The 23060-nt window shown below is 45.0% G+C and overlaps 1 protein-coding gene across 1 annotated transcript in view; it reads left to right on the forward strand.

Annotated features, from left to right (window-relative positions):
- The first annotated feature begins 5576 nt into the window (after positions 1–5576).
- The window catches only part of SDC2 (syndecan 2), a 60711-nt gene continuing 43227 nt past the window's right edge, over positions 5577–23060 (forward strand). The window contains exon 1 of the mRNA XM_030445701.1: positions 5577–5914. Within this exon, the coding sequence (XP_030301561.1) occupies positions 5855–5914 (60 nt within the window). The 5' untranslated portion in view covers positions 5577–5854. The remainder of the gene's footprint in view (positions 5915–23060) is intronic.

A 23060-nucleotide genomic window follows, 5' to 3' on the forward strand; every position in this document is an offset into this window, starting at 1 on the left:
AAAATGTTATAGCTTTCACTAGAATGGCAGAATGGTAAATTTTATCCTGTTCAGGAGGCCAGCACAAAGTGCCATTGAACTTCTTATGATGGTTAACATCAGAGCCAAAGCTGGGAATAAAAAATTTCTTTGGCTAAATTTCATGATTTTTGGTGGCTCCCATTGTCAGTATTGTGTAATTCTCTTTGCTTTTGGTGGCTGCTGGGCTTCTCTCCTGGGAAAGAGACACACCACCCCCACCCCCAAATGAGCAAAGCAATTGAGTCACATATTTAGCATTTAAAAGTTCCAGACACTTGCTGAATGGCAGGGAATGAGACCTGCTCTAGGAGCACTGCCAGGTGTGAGGGCCATCTCTGCATCTGGATGAGTGACTGGTTCAGATTTCCCCCTCTAGATGGGGGTCACAACTTCCTGAACTCTTCTGGAAAGCTGGCTAGTAGCATTCCCTCCTAGCAGATTATTACAGACCCCCTTGCTTACCTCATCCCCCTCAGCACCCATTACTGGAGTGAAGCCCCCAGCCTAAGTCTCTCTCTTTGTCCCTTAGCATTGATACTCACTCCTCTTGTTCCACAGTGAAAAACACAAACCAGCTTCATTTCCAGTCTCCTCCTGTACTGTTTCACCCTTCTCCCCATTCCTGAGGAAGCTGCTTCTTCTGCTTTCCCTGTAATGCCAGCCTTTTATTTTCTCCTAGGATGCCTCTTACATTGGGGAAGAATCACAGAAATACAGAATTGTTATAGTTGGAAAAGATCTCTAAGATCACTGCATCCAACTGTCAACACTGCCCACCCCCAATAAAATACATTTATCAATATTTGTATCACCCACTAGAGCATGTCCTGAAGTGCCTCACAGTTTTTAAATACTTCCAGGGATGGTGATCCCACCCTCTCCCTGGGCAGCCCATTCCACTACCTAGCTAATCCCTCAGTAAGGAAATTCTTCCTCCTCTCTAGTCTAGACCTCCCCTGGTGCAAGAACACAGGGTCATCATGGTCCTCCTTCAGCTCCCTCCTCACCACTATTCTTTTCCACAGAAAATGAACAAAAAAGCTTTATATGCAAGTTTTCTGTTTTCAGTTGCTGCCCAACTAAATTGCAAGCCAAGCTCAGACTTTCAATTGCATTTATATAAAGACCAGAGTTATAAACCACAGACATTCCTACTGTATGGCCCTGAGAGTGCCACATCAGACACAACAAGCACTGGTTGCTTAATCCTGCCCTTAGCTCCTGCCATGCTCTTCTTTCAGCTATCAGGGAGCACCCACCTCTGCGCAGACATATTTTGCATTTCATTTCTAATAAAAATAAACAGATAGTTGGACTAAAAAATAAATAACCAGCATAACTATATGATTCAGAGGCTGCATAGCAGAAGAGACCTTTCAATCAAAGAGAAACAAAGATATCCCAGTGTATTTGGAGGGTGATTAGAAGAGGTACCCTTGCAACAAGAGCCTGTTGAAGAAGGATGCATGTTCATGTAATTACAGTATTAAGAACTGATGCAGAAAAGAAACATTCAGTGACATATTACCAAAAATTGCTACCAGCTCTCCCGTTGTTCAGTGGTCCCAGAACTGTCGGTCGCATCCTACCACATCCCTGAATTCAGCTTGTAACAGAGAAATGAACACAACTGCACTTGCAAATATTTAGTGAGACATTTCAGTAGAAGAGATGGATAGTTTTATTGTTGTTAAATTAGAAACAAAATTTGGAAGTTTGGTGATGTACTAATAAGTCTCACTTTGAACTGTCCTACCAACCTATTCTAGCAAGATTACTTCAGATCATTGCCAATATGGATTCAAACACATACAGTGTCAGATACTTTCTTCCTTCTCACAGGTTATACTGCTATATGAGTAAGTTATTTGGGATAATTTACCACCTTTTATGATCTCCATCCTGGGCACAAACACAGCTACTGATCATTTATACAACAAATGTCAGCTCCTGCCAATGCCACCTCATCACCCAGCTAAGGCTCAGGGTTTTGCTGTGTTTGCTGGTGCTCTGGGCCAAGCGTTCTCAATCCTTCCTTGTATTATTGTCCAAATCTTAATGGAGAACCAGCATTATTAGCAATTTCCTATAATCTCTTTCTTTACCCCTGTGGTGTAAGTCCACTGGAGAACTTGGCCACGCAGAGATGAATGTTTGGGAAGTGCTTGGGAACTTGCTGAACACACACTTAAGGTGTCTTATGGTGCCTTGGCAGCCACAGGCTAGAAAACTTTCTCCTGAGATTTCCAAACTTGCTTTTTGCACAGCTCCCATCTCTTTCTAACCATGGCTCTTCCCTAAGATTCCAGTAGCTCCATTGCACACCCCACTAAAAAGGTCCTGCAAAGGCCTGCCTGTGCTTTGAGGTACTCCCAGCTTTAGAAGTGTTTCCATGGGTGTGAAGTCACTCAGTGCTATGATTGCACAGTGCAAATGAGCCAGAGCCAGGAACACAGGGTACAAATCCAGAAAATCTATTTCCTCTGGGAGAGATGCCAAGCTAAATTTTCAAATTTGGTGGACATTTGGGTTATTGTTGGGGCTTTTCTGTAGTTGATAACCAGGTGGCCCATACTACACGAGGTCCCCTTGCATCCTTCCAGCCCACAAGATGTTTTGTGAAAAAATGCTCTTTGGGGAAGTTTGCTCCTTGATCCCACTTTAATGTCATTCCAGCCTGGTTTGATCCAATGTTGGGGTTGCAATTGGGTCAGTGCCCATGAGAGGGGGGGGGGGGACTCTGGGTGGCACAAAGGCAGCACAGTGATCACTGCCTGACAGACTGCATCAGAAATGTCCAGGCAGCTCTTGCTTTCTCTTGGCAGCTCTGTCTTATTGCTTGACTCCGATTACCCTCTCATTGCAGTTCTTATTAAATAATTCATTTACATTAAAAACATTTGGTTTCAGTTTTGTGCTGGGTTTTCCTCTTGCCTCTGTCTTTACAAAATCAGGGTGAGAGTCGGAGCAGGTGCCAGAGGACTTGGCTGTGATAAGGTAACACATCCATCCTTTCTGGTACTACATGTGGAAGTGCTCCTACTGCACTGCAAGTACTCCCAACCTCAGGAGTGTGGGGAGGCAGCAAGGGGATCCAAATACAACTTTTTTTTTTTATTTCTGTGTCCTACAAGGGTTATTTTCTCCTCTTTCCTCCTCATGGTCATTTCTATCTTTCCAAATCATCCATTTGGCTTTGGCTCTTCAATTCTGTTCCTTAAAGTATTAGTGCATGTGCTTAGCTTTATGTTTGGCATCAGACATTGCCTCCCCACATTTAAGGATGTTTGTAGGCATCGGGGGATTTTGCAGTTCTTAGCCCCGAGTCCTTCATGGGCACTGCCTGTATGGATGCTTGTGGTCCATGAGGAGCCCATTAGCTGCTGTCATCTTTGCCTGAGGAAGGCCCTCCCTTTGCAGGTTGCAGATGATATTTTGGTTTTAATAGATTCTACCGAGTACATATATCCCTGATAATCATGAACTGTATACCTGCAAGAAAAGGTGAGCTTGGTTTACTTATTAAAGATGTGTCTGAAAGGTCTGAATGCTAAAAAACCCACCCTGCTGTAGTAAATCACCTGCCCCTTGGTATCTGAAAACCGTAATATGCTTCCTGTAGTCAGCTTCTCTGTCTTCACATTTGCTCTTTTATGTTATTTGTTTTTAATGTGCTGTTCTGTTTTCCTGCTGTTAAGGATCCTGCCAGAATAAGGAATGCTATTTCTGGATTCCACTTTGACTTGGGGCAAGTTGCAACCTCTTTATCTGTGCCTATGTGAGGTCCTACAGACTTGGCCCAACTGGAGTTTTCCTCCCTTTGCTTCACTGCACTTCACTCACCCACACCAAACAGTGTTGAAGTTGTTGTTTAGTTGGATTTCTACCCTGCTGTCTACCAACCAAGAGGACACAGAATTGTGTCCTAGGTATTTGCAACATACTTTGAAAGAGAAGGGTTCTATAAATCAATTTGCTTAATATAAAGAACATATTAATCAGTGTAAGATACCCCCAGCAGACCAGTCAAAATCTGAAAAGATTCCAGTGAGGAATGCAGCCTAAAAATCAACAGCATGGCATGTCCGGAAGATAGATCTAGAAATAGCAAGTGTGGTAACTCTTGAGAAGTATCACGTTCCTGGGTCTGGGTTGTGCACTGCAAGAGCACTCCAGGCATGGCCACCTACCCCTCTGGGGACAAGAGTCCTGCTGTGTCCCAGCACAGAGCTAGCTGCTGCAGCCACACTTTCATAGGGATCTCTAGAGGTGTTCCTTTGCCCGGGAGAGGTCAAGAAGGTGATGAGCAAGGTGAGTGATTGTGCCAAATTATTTTCTTTACTTACGTGGCATTCTTGTCTTGATCAGAAGGCAAGCAGAATGGGAACAGAAGGTAGTTGAGATCTCAACACCGCCCATTGGAATAAGCACTCCGCAGAGCACAGGGGAAGCAAGGCAAAGGGCATAGAAAAATAACTGTGTGGGAAAAACATCCAGATATATATTCCCTGGGCTCTTCTTGCCCCCTCTATGGCCAGGGTCCTCCAAGAGGTAAAGGTTTTGCTAAAACAAAAAGACCATTACATCCTTAGGACCATTTGACTCAGGCTATAAAAAGCTGCCTACAGCCTTCTGAGTTAAATCACAAGTGGAAGTTTGTAAGAGAGCCTGACATATTTTGCTTTCCTGGTTATTGCTCCTTCCCCGTGCCCAGTGACTGATGTAATATATGGACACGTTCAGCAGTGGAAATGCGCTGGCACAGGAGCGTGCATCGGGCTGAGGCTCTGCAATACCACCATTTTGCCCAGTTGAGAAATACCACGGACTAGTCACGGCAAGACTTCTTGTTTTGGCTTTTGGAGCACACATTCTTGGGGCTGTCAGTTCCTGCAGTATTTATTTTGAAGACGTAGCTCCTGCACCGATGAAAGTAGGTGCAAATCTCAGCTGTCTCTTACTTGCCATCTTCTCATCCCTAAAAGTTTCTAGTTTTCTTGTTGAGGGAGAAAAGCCCCCAAAATTGAAAATCTTGAGGTAGAAAGCCAAGTGGGGATCCAAAACAGGCTAAAATTTTGGAATATCCCCCCTACCCGTTATTTTTAACCCTTCCATCCTGTTTCGTCAGATAGTAGATGCAGCCACCCAGGCAAATTCGGGAGGGTGGCCCGGAGCAGCGATGCAAAATCCGCCGGCAGAGCTCTATATACACGCTGCCGCGGCCAGACTCCCCTTGAAAAGAGGGAGCCACTTCCACCTTCCCCCCCGCCCCTTTATACCGGGCCAGTCCTGGCTCGGCCAGCCCGCGGCGCTGCTCATGTTTTCCACTGGGGAGGGAGGGGGGTAAGACGAGAACGGGGAGACCGCGGCGCAGGAGGAGGGAAGGAGTGTGTGTGTGGGGGGGAGAAAGTTGGTTGAATTTGCGAGGGGCGAGAGCCGGCGGCGGCATCGCGCCGCCTCCTTCCACTGGCTGGGGGAGCTGCCAATCTGTGTTGTAATCCTGCAGGAATTTCTGCGGGGTTTAACTGGGAGCCGCGCCGCCGCCGCCGCGCACTCGGGGCGGAGGGAAGGAGGGAGGGAGGGAAGGAGGCAGGGCGGCGGAGCCGGCAGCGTGCAGTCTGCAGTCCGGGCGCCCGTGTGCCGCGCAGTACCGGGCCCGCCGGGCAGCGGCGGAGCGGAGCGCGGAGAGGAGCGGAAGGAGCGCGACAAGCGGAGGGCGTCCGCGGTCCTGCCCCGCGCCCCCCCGGGCGCTGCCGAGCGCCGCCGCCCCCAGGTTTCTCCTTTGTGCCCGGCCCCAGGTGGCCGCCGCCGCCGCGCCGGCTCCGCGGGAATAATGCGGGGCGTGTGGCTGGCGCTCACCGTCAGCTTCGTGGCCTGCGCCTCCGGGCAGCCGGTGAGTGCCGGGACGGGCGGAGGGGAGCGGGAGGGCGACGGGACGGGACGGGGGAGGCCTCCTCGGCTCCGTCTGCCGAGCTAGGGGCGCGTAGTCCTGGCCCTATCCCGCGGCATCGGTGCTGGCCGGGCCAGCGGACGGGTTCGCGGGGGCATCTGTTGAAAGCTGAGCTCTCCGCAAACAGCAGTTATCCTCTAAAAAAAAAAAGAGACATCCCTCCAGTCCCTAAAGAAAAAAGCCCACGAAGCCAAGCCGAGCACCCTGCCGCCCTCCAGCGAGCCTCCTCCGAAGTTTGCTGCGACAACCCAACCGCCTGCCGGCCCCGGAGCCCCCCTGGTGCCTCTTTCTCTGACGCTCTGGAGGAGGGGGGGCTGCCCGGCTGCCGTGGGGCGTCCGAGGGACTGCGGCGGAGCGGGGTGGGCCCGGGAGCCCACGGGGCGCAGCGTCCCGCGGGGTTTTGTACCCGTCCGGACCCCGCGTTTGGAGCCGTCGGGCCGCACCGTGTCCGAGCGGCCGCCCGAGGGAAACGCCGCCGCCCCCCGGCTTCGCAGGCGGTGAGGTGGGAAAAGCAACTCCCTTGGTTAGTTGCTAAAAGAGAAAAATAACAACAAAATAATGTAGCTAGCATTGGCTGCGTGGCTCAGGACCCTTCAAAACCTTCGGGTACGCCGCGCTGCCTGCGCCTCCCCTTGCGCGGGTGCGCACCGCTTCGCGCCTCCCGCCCAGCCGCCTGTCCGGCTGCGGAACCACCAGTGCCGGCTCCGCGGAACCCGAGCCTGCCGCTGGCCTCGCCGGCCTCTCTCCTGCGGGCTTGCTGCGAGTTGCTCGGGATAATTCCGCAGTTTACAGTTTTTTCCCAGCCCCAGTATTTGCTAAGCGAGGACTTCTGCTCGATGCAGTTTACTCCGTTGCCGGGATTTGTACCCCCGGAAAAGCCACTCTCCGGAGAACCGCTCCCTCCTGCGGTAGAGAGCCGGGTAGGGCCGCTCAGGGGGCTTTAGTTTTTTCATCGGCGGATCTGAGATTTTCATGACGAAAGGGGGCATGCAGATGACACAGTTGCAGTGTTTGGGCAAATATTAGGAAATAATAAGTTGAGGTTTCAGTATAAAATGAAAAAAAACATGACAATTTAATCCAATTAAAATGAGCCGCTTCACTGAACTAAATAGTGTCACTAGCTTGGGTTAGCTTTTGAAGTTGTCTAGCTGTTGTATAAATTAGCCCAGTCACAGCCTTCGTGAAATCTGGCTCATCGTTAGGGATTTCTAAGGATACAATTGCAAAACACTTTTCTTAAGGACTAATTAAAACAGGCTTGTGTAGAACACCGACTCCTGTTTCCGCTAAGTGTAACTGCACTGCAAAAATACCCTCGGCTAATGAGGTACAATACACTTTAATTTCATAGAAATGCTGTTATCACAAAGTTCTCTGGTGGTGTAGTAACTGTTAAACTGCCACAGTAATTGGTAAAGCATTAAGTTTTCCTCTTATTTGCCTTAGGATGAAGGCGCTGCGGCAGCACGGGCTGGGTTGCTGGGGTGTGCGGGAGGCAGTGGGGAGGGTGAGGCGGGGGGAGCCTGCCTGACCCTGGTACAGCGCCCTGCCAGGAAGTTGTGGAAGGACTGGAAAAGTAAGGGAGAGTGGCTTTTTTCCTTTTCTTTTTCTTTTCCTCTTTATTTTTTTTCCCTCCCACCCCCTTTTTTTTTTTTTTTTTTTTTTTTTTTCCCTTTCTTTTCATTATGCAGCAGTTACATGATCCCTTAAGACAGGACTTTGTAGACTGGTCTGTGGGAAAAGATAGATGCCAAATGGCTTCTCTTTAGAAACTCTCTTGGTCATAAGAGAAAATTTATATGGATGCTTAGAGAAACCTGCTGGCTTTCCAGAACACTCTCAATTATTTTTACCTGAAAATTTCTTCTCCTTCATTGATTCTGCTATTTATTATTATTATTTAGGCAAAGTTTTAAGGTAAAAGTCTTGTTTCTGATTAATTATCCAGGGGTTTTTTGTTTGTCTGGTTGGGTTTTTTTAGGTCTTTTATGAGCAGGGGAGATGAAGGCAGCAGATTTTTTATTTCCTAAAGCAGTGAATTCCTCAGGTTCACTTTGTGTAACCAACAAACCTCTCTCTTGGGGCAGGCCAAGTGGATGTTAGAGCCCTGTTAAAAACGTACTGGAAGTGTGACCTGGCACTGAACCTGGGAGCAGTTTGTCTGTGCTGGGTGCATGCTTCGTGTGCCCTGACATAGGCTGTACTGCAGATGTGTGTGTGTTTCAGTGTGCTGTGCCAGCTCCTCTGGGGGAGCAGCTCTTTGGGGACACGGTGGGGATGCAGAGGGTGAGAGGAAGCTGAGTCTGTTGCTAGTGTATCATCAGGGCTGGTGTATCACAGCCAGCACTTGCAAGGGGGTTCGCTGCCATCAGTGCTGCATGGGGTGAGATGCTGGATTGGAGTAGGGTCTGATAACCTTGGAAGGATGTAGGGGATTCACCCAGGCTTGGCTGAATGGCAAAAAATGTGCTTTTTATGTACCTTTTCCTGGTTTCCTTTTAGTAGACGAAAAGCGAGCAACATAAAACTGCTGGAAAGAAAAGTCATACTCTGCGAGACGCCTGATGTGCTTTTTAAAAGGTTGGGTCCGGTCCTGATGATAGTGGGAGTCAGCTCTTGCTGATTTTAATAGCACCAGAGAGCAGTGCCAAGCATCCAGCTGTATGTGTCAGCTCCCATTCGGAAGAGGCTGATAAAGCTTTCCCTTTTATCCTGGTTTGCAGCAGTGAGATGAATGGTTTTCCAGAGCCTGTGTGATGCTCTGACCTTCTCTGCAAGCCCAAGCACGTGTTGGCTGGCAGGTCGTGCTACATACCGCAGCATTACAGTGCTGCTCTCCTTATAGAGAGTTAATTGTGGTTCTCCTCTTCCTCAGTGAGGTTTCTGGAGATTTTGCTTCATGTCAGCAATGCATCCGTGGGGTTGGTTTTAAGGCTTTCAGTAAAATACGTAAAATAGAGTATTAGGACATCAGTGTCAGCTGGGTGGTCTTTCTGGTTCTTCTGTAAGCTTCTGAGCACTGACTTGTTGGCATAACTGCAGTTATTGAAGGATGGTCCAAAGGTAATATTTGGTGTATTATTCAGAACTGTCTAGTATTTTAGAAATATGATGCTATAATTTCTCTGCATTAGTTTCTAGTGGTTGCTCTGCTTTTGGAGTTTGGAAAATTAGTAGTGTATTGGAGAGGAGGAATCTTGGGTTTTGGTTTTTTGTTTTGTTTTGCTGGTTTTGGGTGGGGTTTTTTTGTTTTTTTGTTTTTTTTTTTTAAAAAACCCAAAAACGCAGCTAGACTTTGGCTATAGTAAGTAGAGGAGAAAAGGGAAGGACTGAAGAGAGGGGTGGTGTTTCAGATTTTTATGCCATGCATATGTCTCGTGCGTTAAATCATCATTGCCAAGGAAGTTTCAGAAATAGGTAGGAAATTTTTTAGTCTTGATTTATTTCCACCCATCCTCAATTCATGCGAGTTTTTTCTTCCCACTGTAAAATTAATAAATATCCATCCACTGTTTGTGGCTTGGCAGTGCTTGGAATCATCCAGCAGCATCTGCCATGGCTGCTTCCCTTGCTCTGGATGAACATCTGGGTGCTCCCATCCAACAGCTGCCTGCTCTGTCGTGCGCTGGAAATTCTGGGGAGCTTTGGGTTTTGACACCAGTCTTAGTTATTAAGATTCTGATGCTGCAATGGACCTGTCCCATATCTGGATGCTCTCAGGAGCAGCTTGCTGGGAATAGGTTTCCTTCCCAGGTTAGCTTGTAATTTTAAAATTAAAGAACAGATGATTCTTGACGTGAGATCAAACACCAAAGCAGTTTCTCTTTTTAATGTCTTAGCCCCAAGGTCTGAATTGGAACTGACTTAATATTCAGGCCTAAAGTGCAGAGATGTTTTCTCTGCATTTTTTCTAGATCCTTATCAAGGAAGTAGATGAGAGCCTCGTCTTTGGGAACAAGTTGGGACAAATATCTCGGGGTTTGAAGTCGGGTACAGAGATTTGAGTTCTTGGGCAGATGATACCACTGTGGTAGGTTTGAGACAATTGCTGCAGCTAATGGGATAAAGATGGTGGACTTTGGAGAATGAGCTGTAAGCCTTGGGTTTGTTTGAAGTTATGGTGGATCTAAGTCTCTGTGGTCCTAATCTTAAGTGTAATCACAGGATGCCCTGCTCAAGGCCTAATTTTTTGACTAGCAGAGGTCCAAACCTGATTTCTTGGCTAGCAGAGGTGCAAGTTGTGAAAAGCTCCATTTCAAATACAGGGTTGTGATCTAATGCTTCCAGAGAGGATGGTATGTCCCTTTGTAGAGGGAACATAGCATTTTGGCAGGGAACTCTGAGCCTGGAGAAGAGCTTGCTCCTCCCTGCAGCAGCTGAGTTCCCCGTGGAGCAGCCAGTTGCTTACAGAGCTCTCTGTTTGCCCTGCTCTTCATGGCCAATTGTCTTTATAAAACATCAAGCAGAGGCATATGGATGGCATTTATTAATTACATTAGCTCACCAAATTGACTTTTGCCATTGACCAGTTTAAACGTTTTCCTCATGGCAAAGAATTGAAGGCTTTAGTAAGGCTAAACAAAGGGCTCTTGTCTAGTTATGGAAAAGTACTCTTTTGTTTTCTCAGTAGATTTGACTGACTATGGTTTTTAACAGAAATGTTGTGTTTGAGATTGGGAAGCTTATTCGAGGCCCCATGCAAGACCCTACTTGAATATAAGTGATAAAGATGCTCTCTGTGCTGCTGCATTTGCGAGAGGGAGCAGAAGTCATGAGCAGGCGACTGGGTCCATACTACAGTCACTTTGCTCTCTCTGTTGTAGCAAGCATGAGAGAACTACTGTAGGCTGTTCTGTGAACAGTTTGTTGTTTGGTTATCTTCAGTTCATGCTTACAAGATTATAGCAAGCTGCTCTCTGTAACCTTTTCATGACTAGTAATTTATTCATAGGTTACATGGCACTGTTGGGTGGTTTGGGAGCAAGGTTTCTCTTGCTCACATTGAAGTGTAATTTACAGTCTCTTGAGTAAAGACTGCATTAGTGTTTGACCCTGTAGTAATGACAGTTCTCTCTTGTTTTCTTGATTAGCTCAGCCCTGAGGGATGCTTTCAAAAGCATACTAGGTATTTAGGCAGAAATAGAAAATACATGTAATCCTTAAAAGTATTGGAAAACTGGCTGCAGTAGGAGAAAACGTACCATTTAACAACCATTTGCAACAAGCAGTTTTGTACTGAGCAAATGATTTTTGTTGATGTCTTGAGTAGGGGGTTCATTTGAAGTGAATTGATGAGTAAAAAGGTGATGATGACTCTGCAGAACCTGGCCTTGTCTGTAGACAGGCTATTAGTGTGTCATGTAGGCTGTGCTTAACTAAAGCCTGAGCTGGATGCTCCATCTGAAATAACTATTTTTAGGTTATATATGAACAACAGCTCAAAAAAGTCTCCCTTCTGAGCAAAGTTGTTTTGTTCCAAAGGTGAATTTGTTTGGGAAGGTTCAAATAAAAACCTGTTTGTCTGTGTTTGAGTTGTGAGCATGAAGATAAATACATACTTTGTACTCTTATTAATGGTAAGGAGACAGTAAGAAGACTTGAAGGAGGTTAAACAGACTGTGATATACTGAAGAGGTGAATCAGAATGTTCAGAAACCAGCATTGTGATAAGCAACCAGAATGTATTGTGTGTACTGAAGTATTATATAGTCAGACATGTTTTGTTCCTGTTTGATTAATCATAATAAAGCATAATTTTCTCCAGAGGTGCTTCCACACTAATGGAGGTCACTTGTCACCTTTCAGATCAGCCTGAAGTGGCCCATCCTTATTTTCTGAAGTGTATTTCAGAATTGTAACTGTAATAGCCTCGTAGAGCTGTAGGGAACAGTGCTGGAAAAGTGATATAGCCTGGAACATGAAGTACTTCTTGGGGAGCAGTTGGGTGCCTGCCTGGTGTGGCCCCAAGACTAAGGATGTTAATCCTTAAGGATGTTTTGAGAGAGAAAAAATAAAGTAATAGTCTTGCTGCCATGTGAATAAATAACCTAACTAGGTCTTCCATCTGTCCTTCTATGCCTTCCTGGGATTCTGTCTGATATGTCTGCTCCTGTGCGTCCATTGGTTCATAGATTCATAGAATGGTTTGGGTTGGAAAGGACCTTAAAGATCATCTAGTTCCAATCCCCCTGCATGGGCAGGGACACTTCCCACTAAATCAGGCTGCTCAAGGCCCCATCCAACCTGGCCTTGAACACTCCCAGGGAGGGGGCAGCCACAACTTCCTTGGGCAACCTGTTCCAGTGTCTTGCCATGCTCACGATGAAAAATTTCTTCCTCATGTCTAACTTAAATCTACCCTCTTCCAACTTAAGACCGTTACCCCTCATCCTACCACTAAATGCACTTTTTAAAAGTCCCCCCACAGCTTTTCTGTAGGCCTCTTCAGGAGCTGGGGGGCCTCTCTAAAAGGTCTCCCCAGAGCATTCTCTTCTTCAGAGTGAACAACCCCCCCAGCTGTCTTTGCCTGTCCCTGTAGGAGAGGTGCTCCAGCCCTCTGATCATCATCATGGCCTCGATTCAACAGCTCCATGTTTTTCCTGTCTTGATGGTTCCAGAATTGGACACAATACTCCATGTGGAGTCTCATAGGAGTGGAACAGAGGGTGAAAATCACTTCACTTGACCTGCTGGTCATGATTCTTTTAATGCACTCCAGGATATGGTTGGCTTTCTGGGCTGCAAGCGCACATTGCTAGCTCATGCTGAGCTTTTCGTCAGCCAACACCCCCAAGTCTTTCCTTTTAGGGCTGCTTTCAGTCCGTTTCTCTCCCAGCCTGTATTACTGCTTGGTGTTGCCTCATCCCACATGCAGGACCTTGTACCAGTTGCTCAATTAGAAGCAAACTTTCCTCTTTCCCTGGGCTAAGGTGCATTAATCCCAGCTGTGTTGATTGCAGTACCTGCAGGCTGTGACCAGCCAAGCCCTGTGCACTTCATTTCTTCTGGCTTTAAGAGCTGAATCTTGTTTGCTTTTTAGACTTACTTTTTGCAGTGGAAGACTGATAATTATTCTTCAGCACAGCTTTTTCTCTGACCTCAAAGCTCTAGTAAGGGGACAAGCACTTGCAAACTGTGACTGAATTAGAAAAATACTGTTCTAAAGAGAAAAACTGTGAATAATGGTTAGTATAGATCTGTAGCCAGCCTGTATGGGCTGGGAGGTCAGAGCAGAGCTGTTGTGGCCTGGAAATACTTTTGGTTCAGCTGAAATGATCTGTCCATGCTGCAGCTTGGGCCAATTGAATTTGTCTTTTCATCCCTTTTGGCCAAAATGTTTTGGTGGATATGTCTGTGTGCTGTGTGAAAACGTGGGAGAGGTCTCTAGAAGTTTCCAGAGGGTTTGTCAGTGAGCAGGAGGTGGATGAGGAAGCCCTGTCGTAAACCATGAGATAGTTTCTGATCTCCTGGTAGGAGCTGTGGTCCTCCCTGCAGAGCAGCCTAGAACATCCATTGGGGTGTGGAGCTCAAGGATGTGGTGAGGGAATTGAAGAAGTGGCAGCTCTGAAAACTGACTACAGAAGGATAAGCTGATGCCATTTAACAGCCATATTTTCAATATACTGAATAATGATTGGAAATCTCATTGCAGCTGAATATCCAGGCTATGTGGGGTGTGAAGGGTGAGGAAAGTACGTACCATGGCCACCTGTTAAAAACAGAATTGTCTCCTGAAAATGTGCAGGTACAATAGTTGTGTTGCATAGAAGAAATGCTTTCACTCTCTGGTGGCATTTAGCCCAAGCAGCCATGCCCAGTTGAAGAGCTGGGCTATCTTCTGCCAGGGAGGATCTTTGTGTTTTGCTGAGGCTTAGGCTCAGTAGAAAACAGCCTTTCTGCTGGGATGGAAAGGCAGAAGGGTGCCTGTGCCACTGTGCTGGGGGTCATCAGATGGAGGCAGCTTCTGAGCTCCTAATAACACAGGAGCATTTGGTCTAAAATAGTTTGAGACAGTACTCTTAATAGAACTGCTGTGCTAGTGGCTGTGCTGAAAATGCTACTTCTTGTCTCTTTTGTAACTGTAGGGCAATAGAAAGGGGAAATGACCTTTCTTCCTTTTGTTCCTGTTCTTACTGTGATTCAAATCCTGAAAAGCTTTTTCTACTCTTGGCTGGTTTGGGGTTTTGTGCTTTCACTAGTGCTGCTTTCTTCACTATATTTCTGCCACTTAACCAAGACCTGGTGACTCATTATCTTGATGTAGGTCTCTTTTGTTGGACACCTGTAATTGGTCTTCCGCCTGGTGGCATAAATTGTTGTGTACTAAAAGCTACATAAACTTAACAATAATGAAGGCTTCCTGATAGTTTTTCTGAGAACCATGAATCTTGTCTGTGGTTAGAGAAGTCTTCTGGGCTTGTAAGTGTTTAGTAATGCTGCTGAGGTTCTGTGCCTATAATTTTTTTTTTTTAATTTATTTTTTTCTGACCTTTTGTAAGTGCACTGAAAGAATTAGACATCTTTGGGTTTGGGAAAAAATGTGGTGCTTCTGTAATATGCAGGTAGGAGTCTGTAATGCTTCTTCACCATGTTACTTCTTGCTGTTTCACATAACATATGAAGATCTTATCTCCAGTGTTTTAAATATGTAAAGGTGTTTGACTTGAGCAACCTGAGGAAGACTGAGGAGAAAACTTATTCTGGCAGATACTGTCAGTTTCAAAAAAAGTAGGTAGCATCCCTTGTCATGAAGATTGTGGCTGTTCAGACAGAGCTGGCACAGTTCCCACGTAGCAGAGTAGCTCACATGGCATTTCTGTATAGTGATCAGAGATGAAGGGGTCCTGAGGGAGGATTAGCAAAAGTATTTTTTGGAATTTCTCTGTGGCTTCCTAGAGATGCACAGAAAAAGCTAATCTTTCTCTCTTGTTATTTAATTCAGCTAACTTAATTGGAAAGCCTCTTTAGAGCAGTCTCTGGCAGTGAGCTGTAGCAGCTGTACAATTAGTAGTGTCACCTAATACGTGCACAAAACAAGAAGCTGTAGGAAACTGGAGGTAGATGTTTTCTCTGTATCCTAACAACCTTCCCGACAGCCAGGCTTGCGAGAGTGGACTTAGCTGTGAATTTTAAGAGCACAAAAAAACCAACCAAATAAAAAAAGGTGAATTTTTAAAGACTTGTAATCTAAATGCTTTGACTTCTTACTGCCAGTCCTGCTCTGCTGCAAAGCAGAAGGTGTATTTGACCCAATAGTTACTGTTTGAGCTATATAACTCCCTCCTACTCTCTGAAGCATTCAGTTTTGGGGTTTGGGCCTTGTTGTAGTTAATTTACAGAGTAATTTATTAGTGAAGTTTTACACAAAGATGGCTGAATAGAGGGGCTGGTAGGCTCTATTGATCATTCTTTGGTCATTCCTTAATTACTTTATATATCTGGGAACAATTCTTTGCTCTTTTCCCTCCCAGCTTGGCTGCTGGAATGTGCTGTACCTGGGGATAGCCCTGAAGCCTATTCAGAGCAGGAGCTGGGTGTGGAGGAGAGCATCAGCCCTAGGGCTGGCCAGGCTACAGCAGGGTAAGAGGTGGTGGGGTTGGTGGCAGTAATGCTCCCTGGCTGCACGATTCAGGGCTGGATAAATGCATCAGAGGGCAGAGACAGGTTTGCATTTGAATCACCAGCTTCATACTTTTCACCTTCACACGATTAATTATCATGATGCCAGTGCCAGTTAGGCGTGCATGTATATTCAGGGAGTGCTCAGTTAAGAGTATGTGCAAGACAAGTAATAATTTCTCAATCTGTACCGAGTTATGTGGTTTTCATATTTGAAATGTGTGGCCCATGGCTACAAAAGATGGTTTTTGGAAGTGCTGTTAACCAAGTGGCATATGTCAGGGACTGGAAAATGTAGGCTATTTATAATTATTCACAGGTGGAGAGGGAGGCAGCAATGCAGGGTACTTGTAATAATTATCAGCAGTATAGAAGTTCATCTCTCTTAAGCTGTTGGGTCTAATGCACTAAAAAGTATTTGATCTGAAGTCTGGCACAGCCTTCAGATGGAGCCGTTCAAAGGCATCCTGACCTAATTTTACTGCAGAAGTGTGTGAGCCTTCCTCATTCCTCTAATGTCTTGCAGAAGGTTCAGTGATAAAGCCTTCATCCCCTACACGTGCGTGTATTTTACCGCAGAGCATTTGAATAAAAGCAGCCATTACAAGCCAGGTGGTAAATATAGCATACAGCTTAACAGAAATGACCTTCAATTGCACAGAGGATGGCCCTTGTCCTGCACTTTGCAGTTGTCAGTTAGCTTTCCTTAAGGCTTTTGTTTTAATTTGCTGTGTCTTTTTTTGTGATTAATTGCAAAGCCTGAAGTGCAGTGCTGGCTCTGAGCATATAAGTAAAGACTTTGTGTTATACTGAGCTCCTGTTCCAATGAACATCTCAAAAATGTGAAGCAGCTTATGAAGAAAAGTTTGCTTTTTTTTCCAGTGGCATGCATAATTAAATTATAAAACATTGTCCATGGAGCTATATAAATTTATCAGTTAAAGCATACAGCATAAGTGCTTTGACTTTCCTGTGGCTAAATCAAAGCAGCTTTAATGATATTACGTCTTAATGAGCTTTTGTCTTTAAAAGAAAATGGGTAAAACATTCAGCAGTGGTACAATAGGGTGTAGTGCAGTGGTGGGTAGCAGTCTGTGCTATTGTCTGTTGTATGTGTAGGCTGTTTTAATCAGGTGAAAAACAAAGAAAGCAACCTGGACCTAGGGCTTTTAAATTCTCTCTAACCTGTTCACGTGTGTGTTTTTCTCATGCCATTATCACTGCAGTGCTACCAGTTGCCTACCAGAAATGTCTCATTTTTTCACAGTGTGGATTTTTTTACTTGCATTAATGATATTTCTGAGCAACACTAAACAGTACATGGTAACTGTAGTGCACTTAATTGTAATTTGTATCTTAAGTTCTTTATTTGCGCTTTTTCTCTGCATCTCTCTCCACCTCATTGGGCTGTTGAATTTTTGTTGGGTTTTTTTTCCTTTCCTGCTGCTTTTGTGCTGTCAGGCGAGCCAGGTAACTGCTAGCATTGGCACCACTCTTCAGTCTCTTGTGAATATGAGATCCAAGAGCAGAAGAAAGGTGGATGTAAACTAGGCCTGCACTGGTTGTTTGCCCACTCTCAGGAATCTGGCTTGCTCAGCTCACAGCAGTGAAAAGAGGGAAACTGGGGAGGGGAGTTGGGAATGACTGAAGTACTGGCAGAACTTGTGATGGGGAGGGGATGTTGGACTTCTGGCACATCTTGGACAGATCATAATTCACCTGGAGGTGACAGGTCTGGGGTGGAAAAAAGTTCCTGTGTCAGGGATCCTAGCTCCATCTTTGGCTCATCAGCTGTGTGTGTTTGACAGCACTGGAGCACGCAAGCCAAGTGTTTAAGCAGATGTGGATGATTTGAGCACTGCATCCCTCTTTCTCTTTGGTTTTTGGAAAGTAAGTGTATGGAGACAAACTTTGCAGCTTGGTATTTCTGCTCTTCAGGTATTCTTAGGACCCTGTGTCTTCTCCTCTCAGACTAAGGACGGGAATGCTGGATGCAGCAGCATGAGCTCTGCTGATATAATGAATGTGTCTTCTGACCCACACCATCACTTTAAAACTTACTTTTGTGCAAATCACCATTTGACTTTTTATGTGGTCAGTAACTATGCTCGCTCAAGCGGAGGGGTGGGGGGCTGGCTGAGGTTAGGATTAGTTGGAGAAGTATCAGGTTCCAGAGGACACTGTAATCAAGGTGACAGCTGCTTTCCCTATGTTATACTGAAACAAAATATCCCAACCCCTTCAGCAGAGCCTTACCAAATACATATAACCTCAGTGCTTTTACTTTTTTCCACAAGTTGGTGGAATACTTTGCACTGTTGTCTAATAAAGTATTGGAGTGCTAATCTCTTTCCATGGATACCAGAGGGGAAAATTTTGAGTTATTGCTACCCCATGATCATGGGCATGTGCTTGCAGCAATGAGTGTTTCAAGGGGCAGGGAAGGAGCACTTTCTCCCTAGGGTCCTTGTGCACCGGCTGTAGGTGCTGAGTGTGGCACAGGGGAAGAGAGGCCCTGGGGGGATTATCTGTGGCGCAAGCAGCTGCTGCTGCTGCTGTCTGGATGCTCATTTGTCCATACCCTCCCTGGTGAGGAACCTGTTAATGCAACCCTTTCTCCCTCCCACCCCTTCTGAGGTATTTACACTTGCCCTTAGGTAACCATGTCTTTCTTTGGCTACTTAAGCTGACACAATTTGAGATGCTTGGGAGTGAAAAAATGGGAGCTGCTACTTTTAATAGCCCTGATGTTCCCTGCTTGGGAGAAGCATGTTTGAAGAGCAGGCTATGAAGTCCTCTCTGAGCTCTGTATATACCTCTTTTCTAATAATAGAAGTTGAGTTTATTTTATTTTAAATAAAAACTCCTATGGGTGTGTCAGCCACAGAGAAAGAACAACCCAAAAATACCTTGCTGGGTTTTGGGTGCAGTGTGTTTCCAGTGATGAAGGGCAAGCACGTGTGAGGAAGAGGTTTATGTGAAAGAAGATAAATGAAGACCACAGGTGATGACTAGTCCTGGGCTTTATTGTGGGGCTGTGGCTCAAGTTTTAGGAGTTGTTCTCAGGTACAAAGACTTTTCTTAGTAGACTTCTTTTCAGAGAAATCTGGACTCGGGCTTTGTTTTTGTATTGCTAGGGGTGTGCTCCCAGAGCAGGCAGAGGGGCTGTAGGGCTGGTTTTGATTCAAGACAGAGAGGAGAGTCCTTTTTCCAGGCACCTAAGGAAGGGTTTGCTGCAAAACACAGCATGAGGAAAAGGGAGGTCAGTCCTGGAAGACTGAATCTGTAAAAACAGCAGGGATGAGAGACTTTAAAATTGGGGGGGAGGGGGAGGCAAGTGTAATCTAATTGCTGAGCCTCACTGAATAGAAAGTGTACCTTCAATAGTTGTGTGTCAAGTGCCTCATCCCCCTTTCTGGTTAGGAAAAGCGAAAACAAGGAGTGAAAGGACTCGGAGAAAATCATCTTGATTAAACTTGACTCACACAGGTCTGATAAAATGCCCCAGGAATTTCACGGAGTGCATATTCAGAGATGGCTGCAAAAGCCTGAGGCAGGTGGAGCTGCAGCAGGAGGGAAGGTGGGAGGCTCCAGCTGCAGGGTTTGCAGGAGGCTCCTTCTCCACCACCAGCTCCCTCCCTTTCCACCAGGCTGCCAGTGTGACTGGAAACCTCTGCTTTCCCTGGCCACAGGAACATTCTCCAGTTTATGGAAAAGCATGTCTGCGTCACTTAATTTGTGGTCAATGATGTGAAAAGTTTCCAGAGTTGAGAGTGCTCTGAGCAGCCCTGATACTCCCATCAGGGCAAAGAAACAGGTTGAGAGTTAAGGTATTGGTAGAGCATGAACTCTTCATTTCCTGGCTTGAAGCTACTTAGTTATTTCAAAGCACCTAGTTTAGCCTTTTAACTTTTCTTAGTCTCACCTAAATGGGGTGAAGCCTGTGCTGTGTGGAGACCATGTTAGAAAATATGCATTTTGAAGCAGAGAAACTGCTCACTAGTGAGGAATCATAAATATCTGACACAGGTTTTGTACCCCATGGTTTTTATTCTTAGAAGGTCTGGAGCAGTAGGTGCCCCAGTAATAAATCTCCCATTAGGAGAATGGTAGTAGTGGTGTGGGCCACAACAGCCATGGTTGCATCCAGGCTTTCCCAGTGGGACTGGTTAACCTGAAGCCTTGCAAGAGGATGGCTGGGGTGTGCCAAGTCTCCACTTGTGTGGCAGAGATCCCTCTATGGTTCCTCTTCAAAATTCTTGAGGGCTTTTTAATCTTGCCATGCAAGTAAAGGCTGACCTTTTGCATGTGGTCGAAGCTTCTTCCAAGGGAGAAGGAATAAACACCAAGGAAACTGAAGGGAGAAGTGTTCCAATAATAATTTTTAGGGCTATTTTGTTTTATTTTTCCATAATTATTTTTAATTCTCTCCTGCTGGCAGCGTAAGAGGCATCAGAAGAAGGCAATGTGTTCATTAGGTGTGGTGCAGGACTTGTAACCAAAATGAATAGGCTTCCCTGGATGGCCATTGAGTACATGATCTGGAAATAACTCCTTCATTTTCTCTTGGGGTTTGGAGATGAAGGGAAACTTTCAGCCTTCATACTTATTTAAAATAATATGCTGGCATGTCAAGCAGAGCAGGATGTTTTTTCTGATGCTAGGAGAAGCAGCTCATTATGAAAAAACTCTCACTGTTTGTGACACATTTTGTTTCCTTGTATTTGTATTTTTGATGCTTGTATTTGTGCGCTGAGGTGTTCACAAAAGCATAAGAAAGTGTGTTTTGGGGAAAGTTGTGAAATGGATGACATTTTCCAAAGGGACAGTGTGTCTCTTTTGGCAGTGTCATGATCAAACAAGTAAATACGTATTTTGGTAAGGAGCCTAATTTTGAAAACATCTGTGGAACTGTCCCCTCATACCCTTCTTAGTGTGTTTGTAATTCCACAGTCAGTCTTGGAAAAACCACAGGTGTCAAATCGAAGTATTTTTGGGTTTCTGTTTTTTTTTTTTCTTATTTCATGGATTTCAAAGTACTTTTTAATTCTGTGATAAAGGTCTGCACAGTAATACTGTATATTTTGACTATAGTAACAGAAGTTAGGGATGACTTAGCCCAGAACTCAAGTCATGGTGTCTTGGCACTTTCTGTGGAGCAAGAGCTAGCAGAGTAGTACCAGCTTCTGTTTGTTCTTTACCTCTCAGCTGAAACTTACTAGCAGAGTTTATTTGTGCATTTGTGTTTCTGATGTGGAAAATCTGTCCTCAACTAATGAAAAATGTCAAAATTTCCTCTGCTGAAAATCTGGTAGAGGAGATGAAGTACTGCTGAGCTGCTGCTGCTGATCTCTTGTGGGTAGGGAGAGCACAGCATAGAGACACAGGCAAAAGGAGAGAAGAGCCACCATTCACTTTACGTGCTGAAAATCTTCCTGTCACTGCTCCCAACCAACCAATGCCATTCCAAGAAATACACATGTTTGGGAAATGGCTGCAGCAATGGGAGACAGGCAGCTTTCCTTGTAAAGGAGGGAAAAAGCCTCAAGAAAACCCACTTCATGTAACTTTGGATCCCTTCTACTTTTGTGATTGTTTTACTTTTTTGTTTGTTTGGGGTGTTTTTGTTTAATTCCATGGAAGATGTGACTACAGTCAAGTTCCTCACCGTACTCTACCCAAGGGCCAAGCAAAACACTGTTGGGTAGCAAGTGAGTACTTGGTGCAATTTCTCCCAGTTGAGGTGGCAGGAGGTGAAGGACTTGAAGCATTGTCTCACCAGTCTCTGAGCTGCTCATCTTCTCCAAACTTGTGCTTCACCAGGGAAGCATGACAAGTAGTGTGAGAGTGAAGACAAGGTGAATTTATTAGTGAGACTAAAAAAAAAAAAAAAAAAGGGGGGAAGTGGAGATTCTGCTACTGTGACTTCTCTTGTGAAAGCAGAGGATGGCTTTCACTAGGAGAAGTGGGACAGAGTGACAGGTTGGAGCAGGCTATTTAGGTAGAAAAAACCCAAATACTTCTTGTGGTATTTAATATCTGAACTGATGTGAAAATGCACACACCTATATGGTTATGTTAATAATTCAGCGTAATGTAAGAAATCCCTATCTCCTATTGTAATGCCAGCAAATCAGTACCTGATGTGTTTTGTTTGTGAGTGAAGTACCTGTGTTTATTGTTTTATCTTTGGAAATATGTATGCTTCAGAGCTTCCAGCAAAAGAATTATCAAGTTAAAGGTTGTGCATTGCAGTGCATATGGTTATCACATTCTTATATGATGAAAATTGGCTTATGTTTTATATGAGCTATTAAAACTTATTTAGCTTTTACCTAATAAATATTTATGAGCTGCTAAATATCAGTAATTCATGGCTGATCACTTAGGTTTTCCAGGAGGCAGCTTTGGCAGGGAAGGCATCTCTCTCCTGCCCTCTCTGCAGTTTCACATTAAGCAAGATCTTTCCCACCTGCTGCTTTTTTTGCCTGCAGTTGGAATTTCCCTTTTCAGTGCTTGTCACCGAGTCTAGATTGAGATGTGGGTATCTTGCACTTCCCAGCAGTCAGAAAGGGGACAGTTCTCCAGGACAAATCCGCTTAGAGATGTGAATTGGTTTGCTTCACAGGGAGGATTGAAATGGATCATCTACTCAAGCAATGCTGTGATTTCTCCTTGGGAATTTAGGTGGATATTACGCATGTCACACAGCTGAGTTTCTGAACACATTTTTCTTTTTTAAAGGCAGCGTTTAAATGTCAATATCCTTATCTCTGAAGCTTAAGCATTCAGAATTGACCGGTATGTTTTTAGGACTAGGCAGTCTGTGAGAGGAAAATAGATAGTAATAAAATAAAGCATTGGGCTATTTGCTGGCTCATCTTCAATGCTGGGGGATGACAAGGCAGGGAGTACTACAGCTGCCATTTTCCAGAGCACCATTGGCCATGCAAATTGAAGATTTTCTACAGAAGAGGAAAGAAATAATTCATCTGTGTGCATTATGGCTCTTTGATGATCATGGCAAAACTATGTATGAAAATATATGTTACAAGGGGTGAAAAGGCAGGACAAGGGGGAACTAAAAAGAATTGGCCAGGATTGCACTGGTTTGTTTGAACAAAAAAAAACAGATTAAGTAAAAACCCGCCAACAGAAAAGATCCAACCCAAAGTCTGATTGATTTTACCATGATCAGTAAGGGCCCAACAGGCTTGCCTCAAACAACAGCTTGGTATACACTGCTGGGTCTTTTATAAATAAATGCTTGGTAAGTGGTGTTTTGCTGATGCATTAAGTGGTGGTATGCAGCAGAACTGCCTTGGGGAATCAAAACAAGTTACGGACTTTACTTGCTCAAATGTAAAGTTCCTCTTGCCTAGCGGGTCAGAGATTTCCATGTATCAGCATGATCCACTGGGATTATGGAGCTGGATTTAGTTATGTGCTTTTACCATTTTAAAAAGTC

The sequence above is a fragment of the Calypte anna genome, chromosome 2 (assembly GCF_003957555.1).
Source record: "Calypte anna isolate BGI_N300 chromosome 2, bCalAnn1_v1.p, whole genome shotgun sequence".
Lineage (NCBI taxonomy): Eukaryota > Metazoa > Chordata > Aves > Apodiformes > Trochilidae > Calypte > Calypte anna.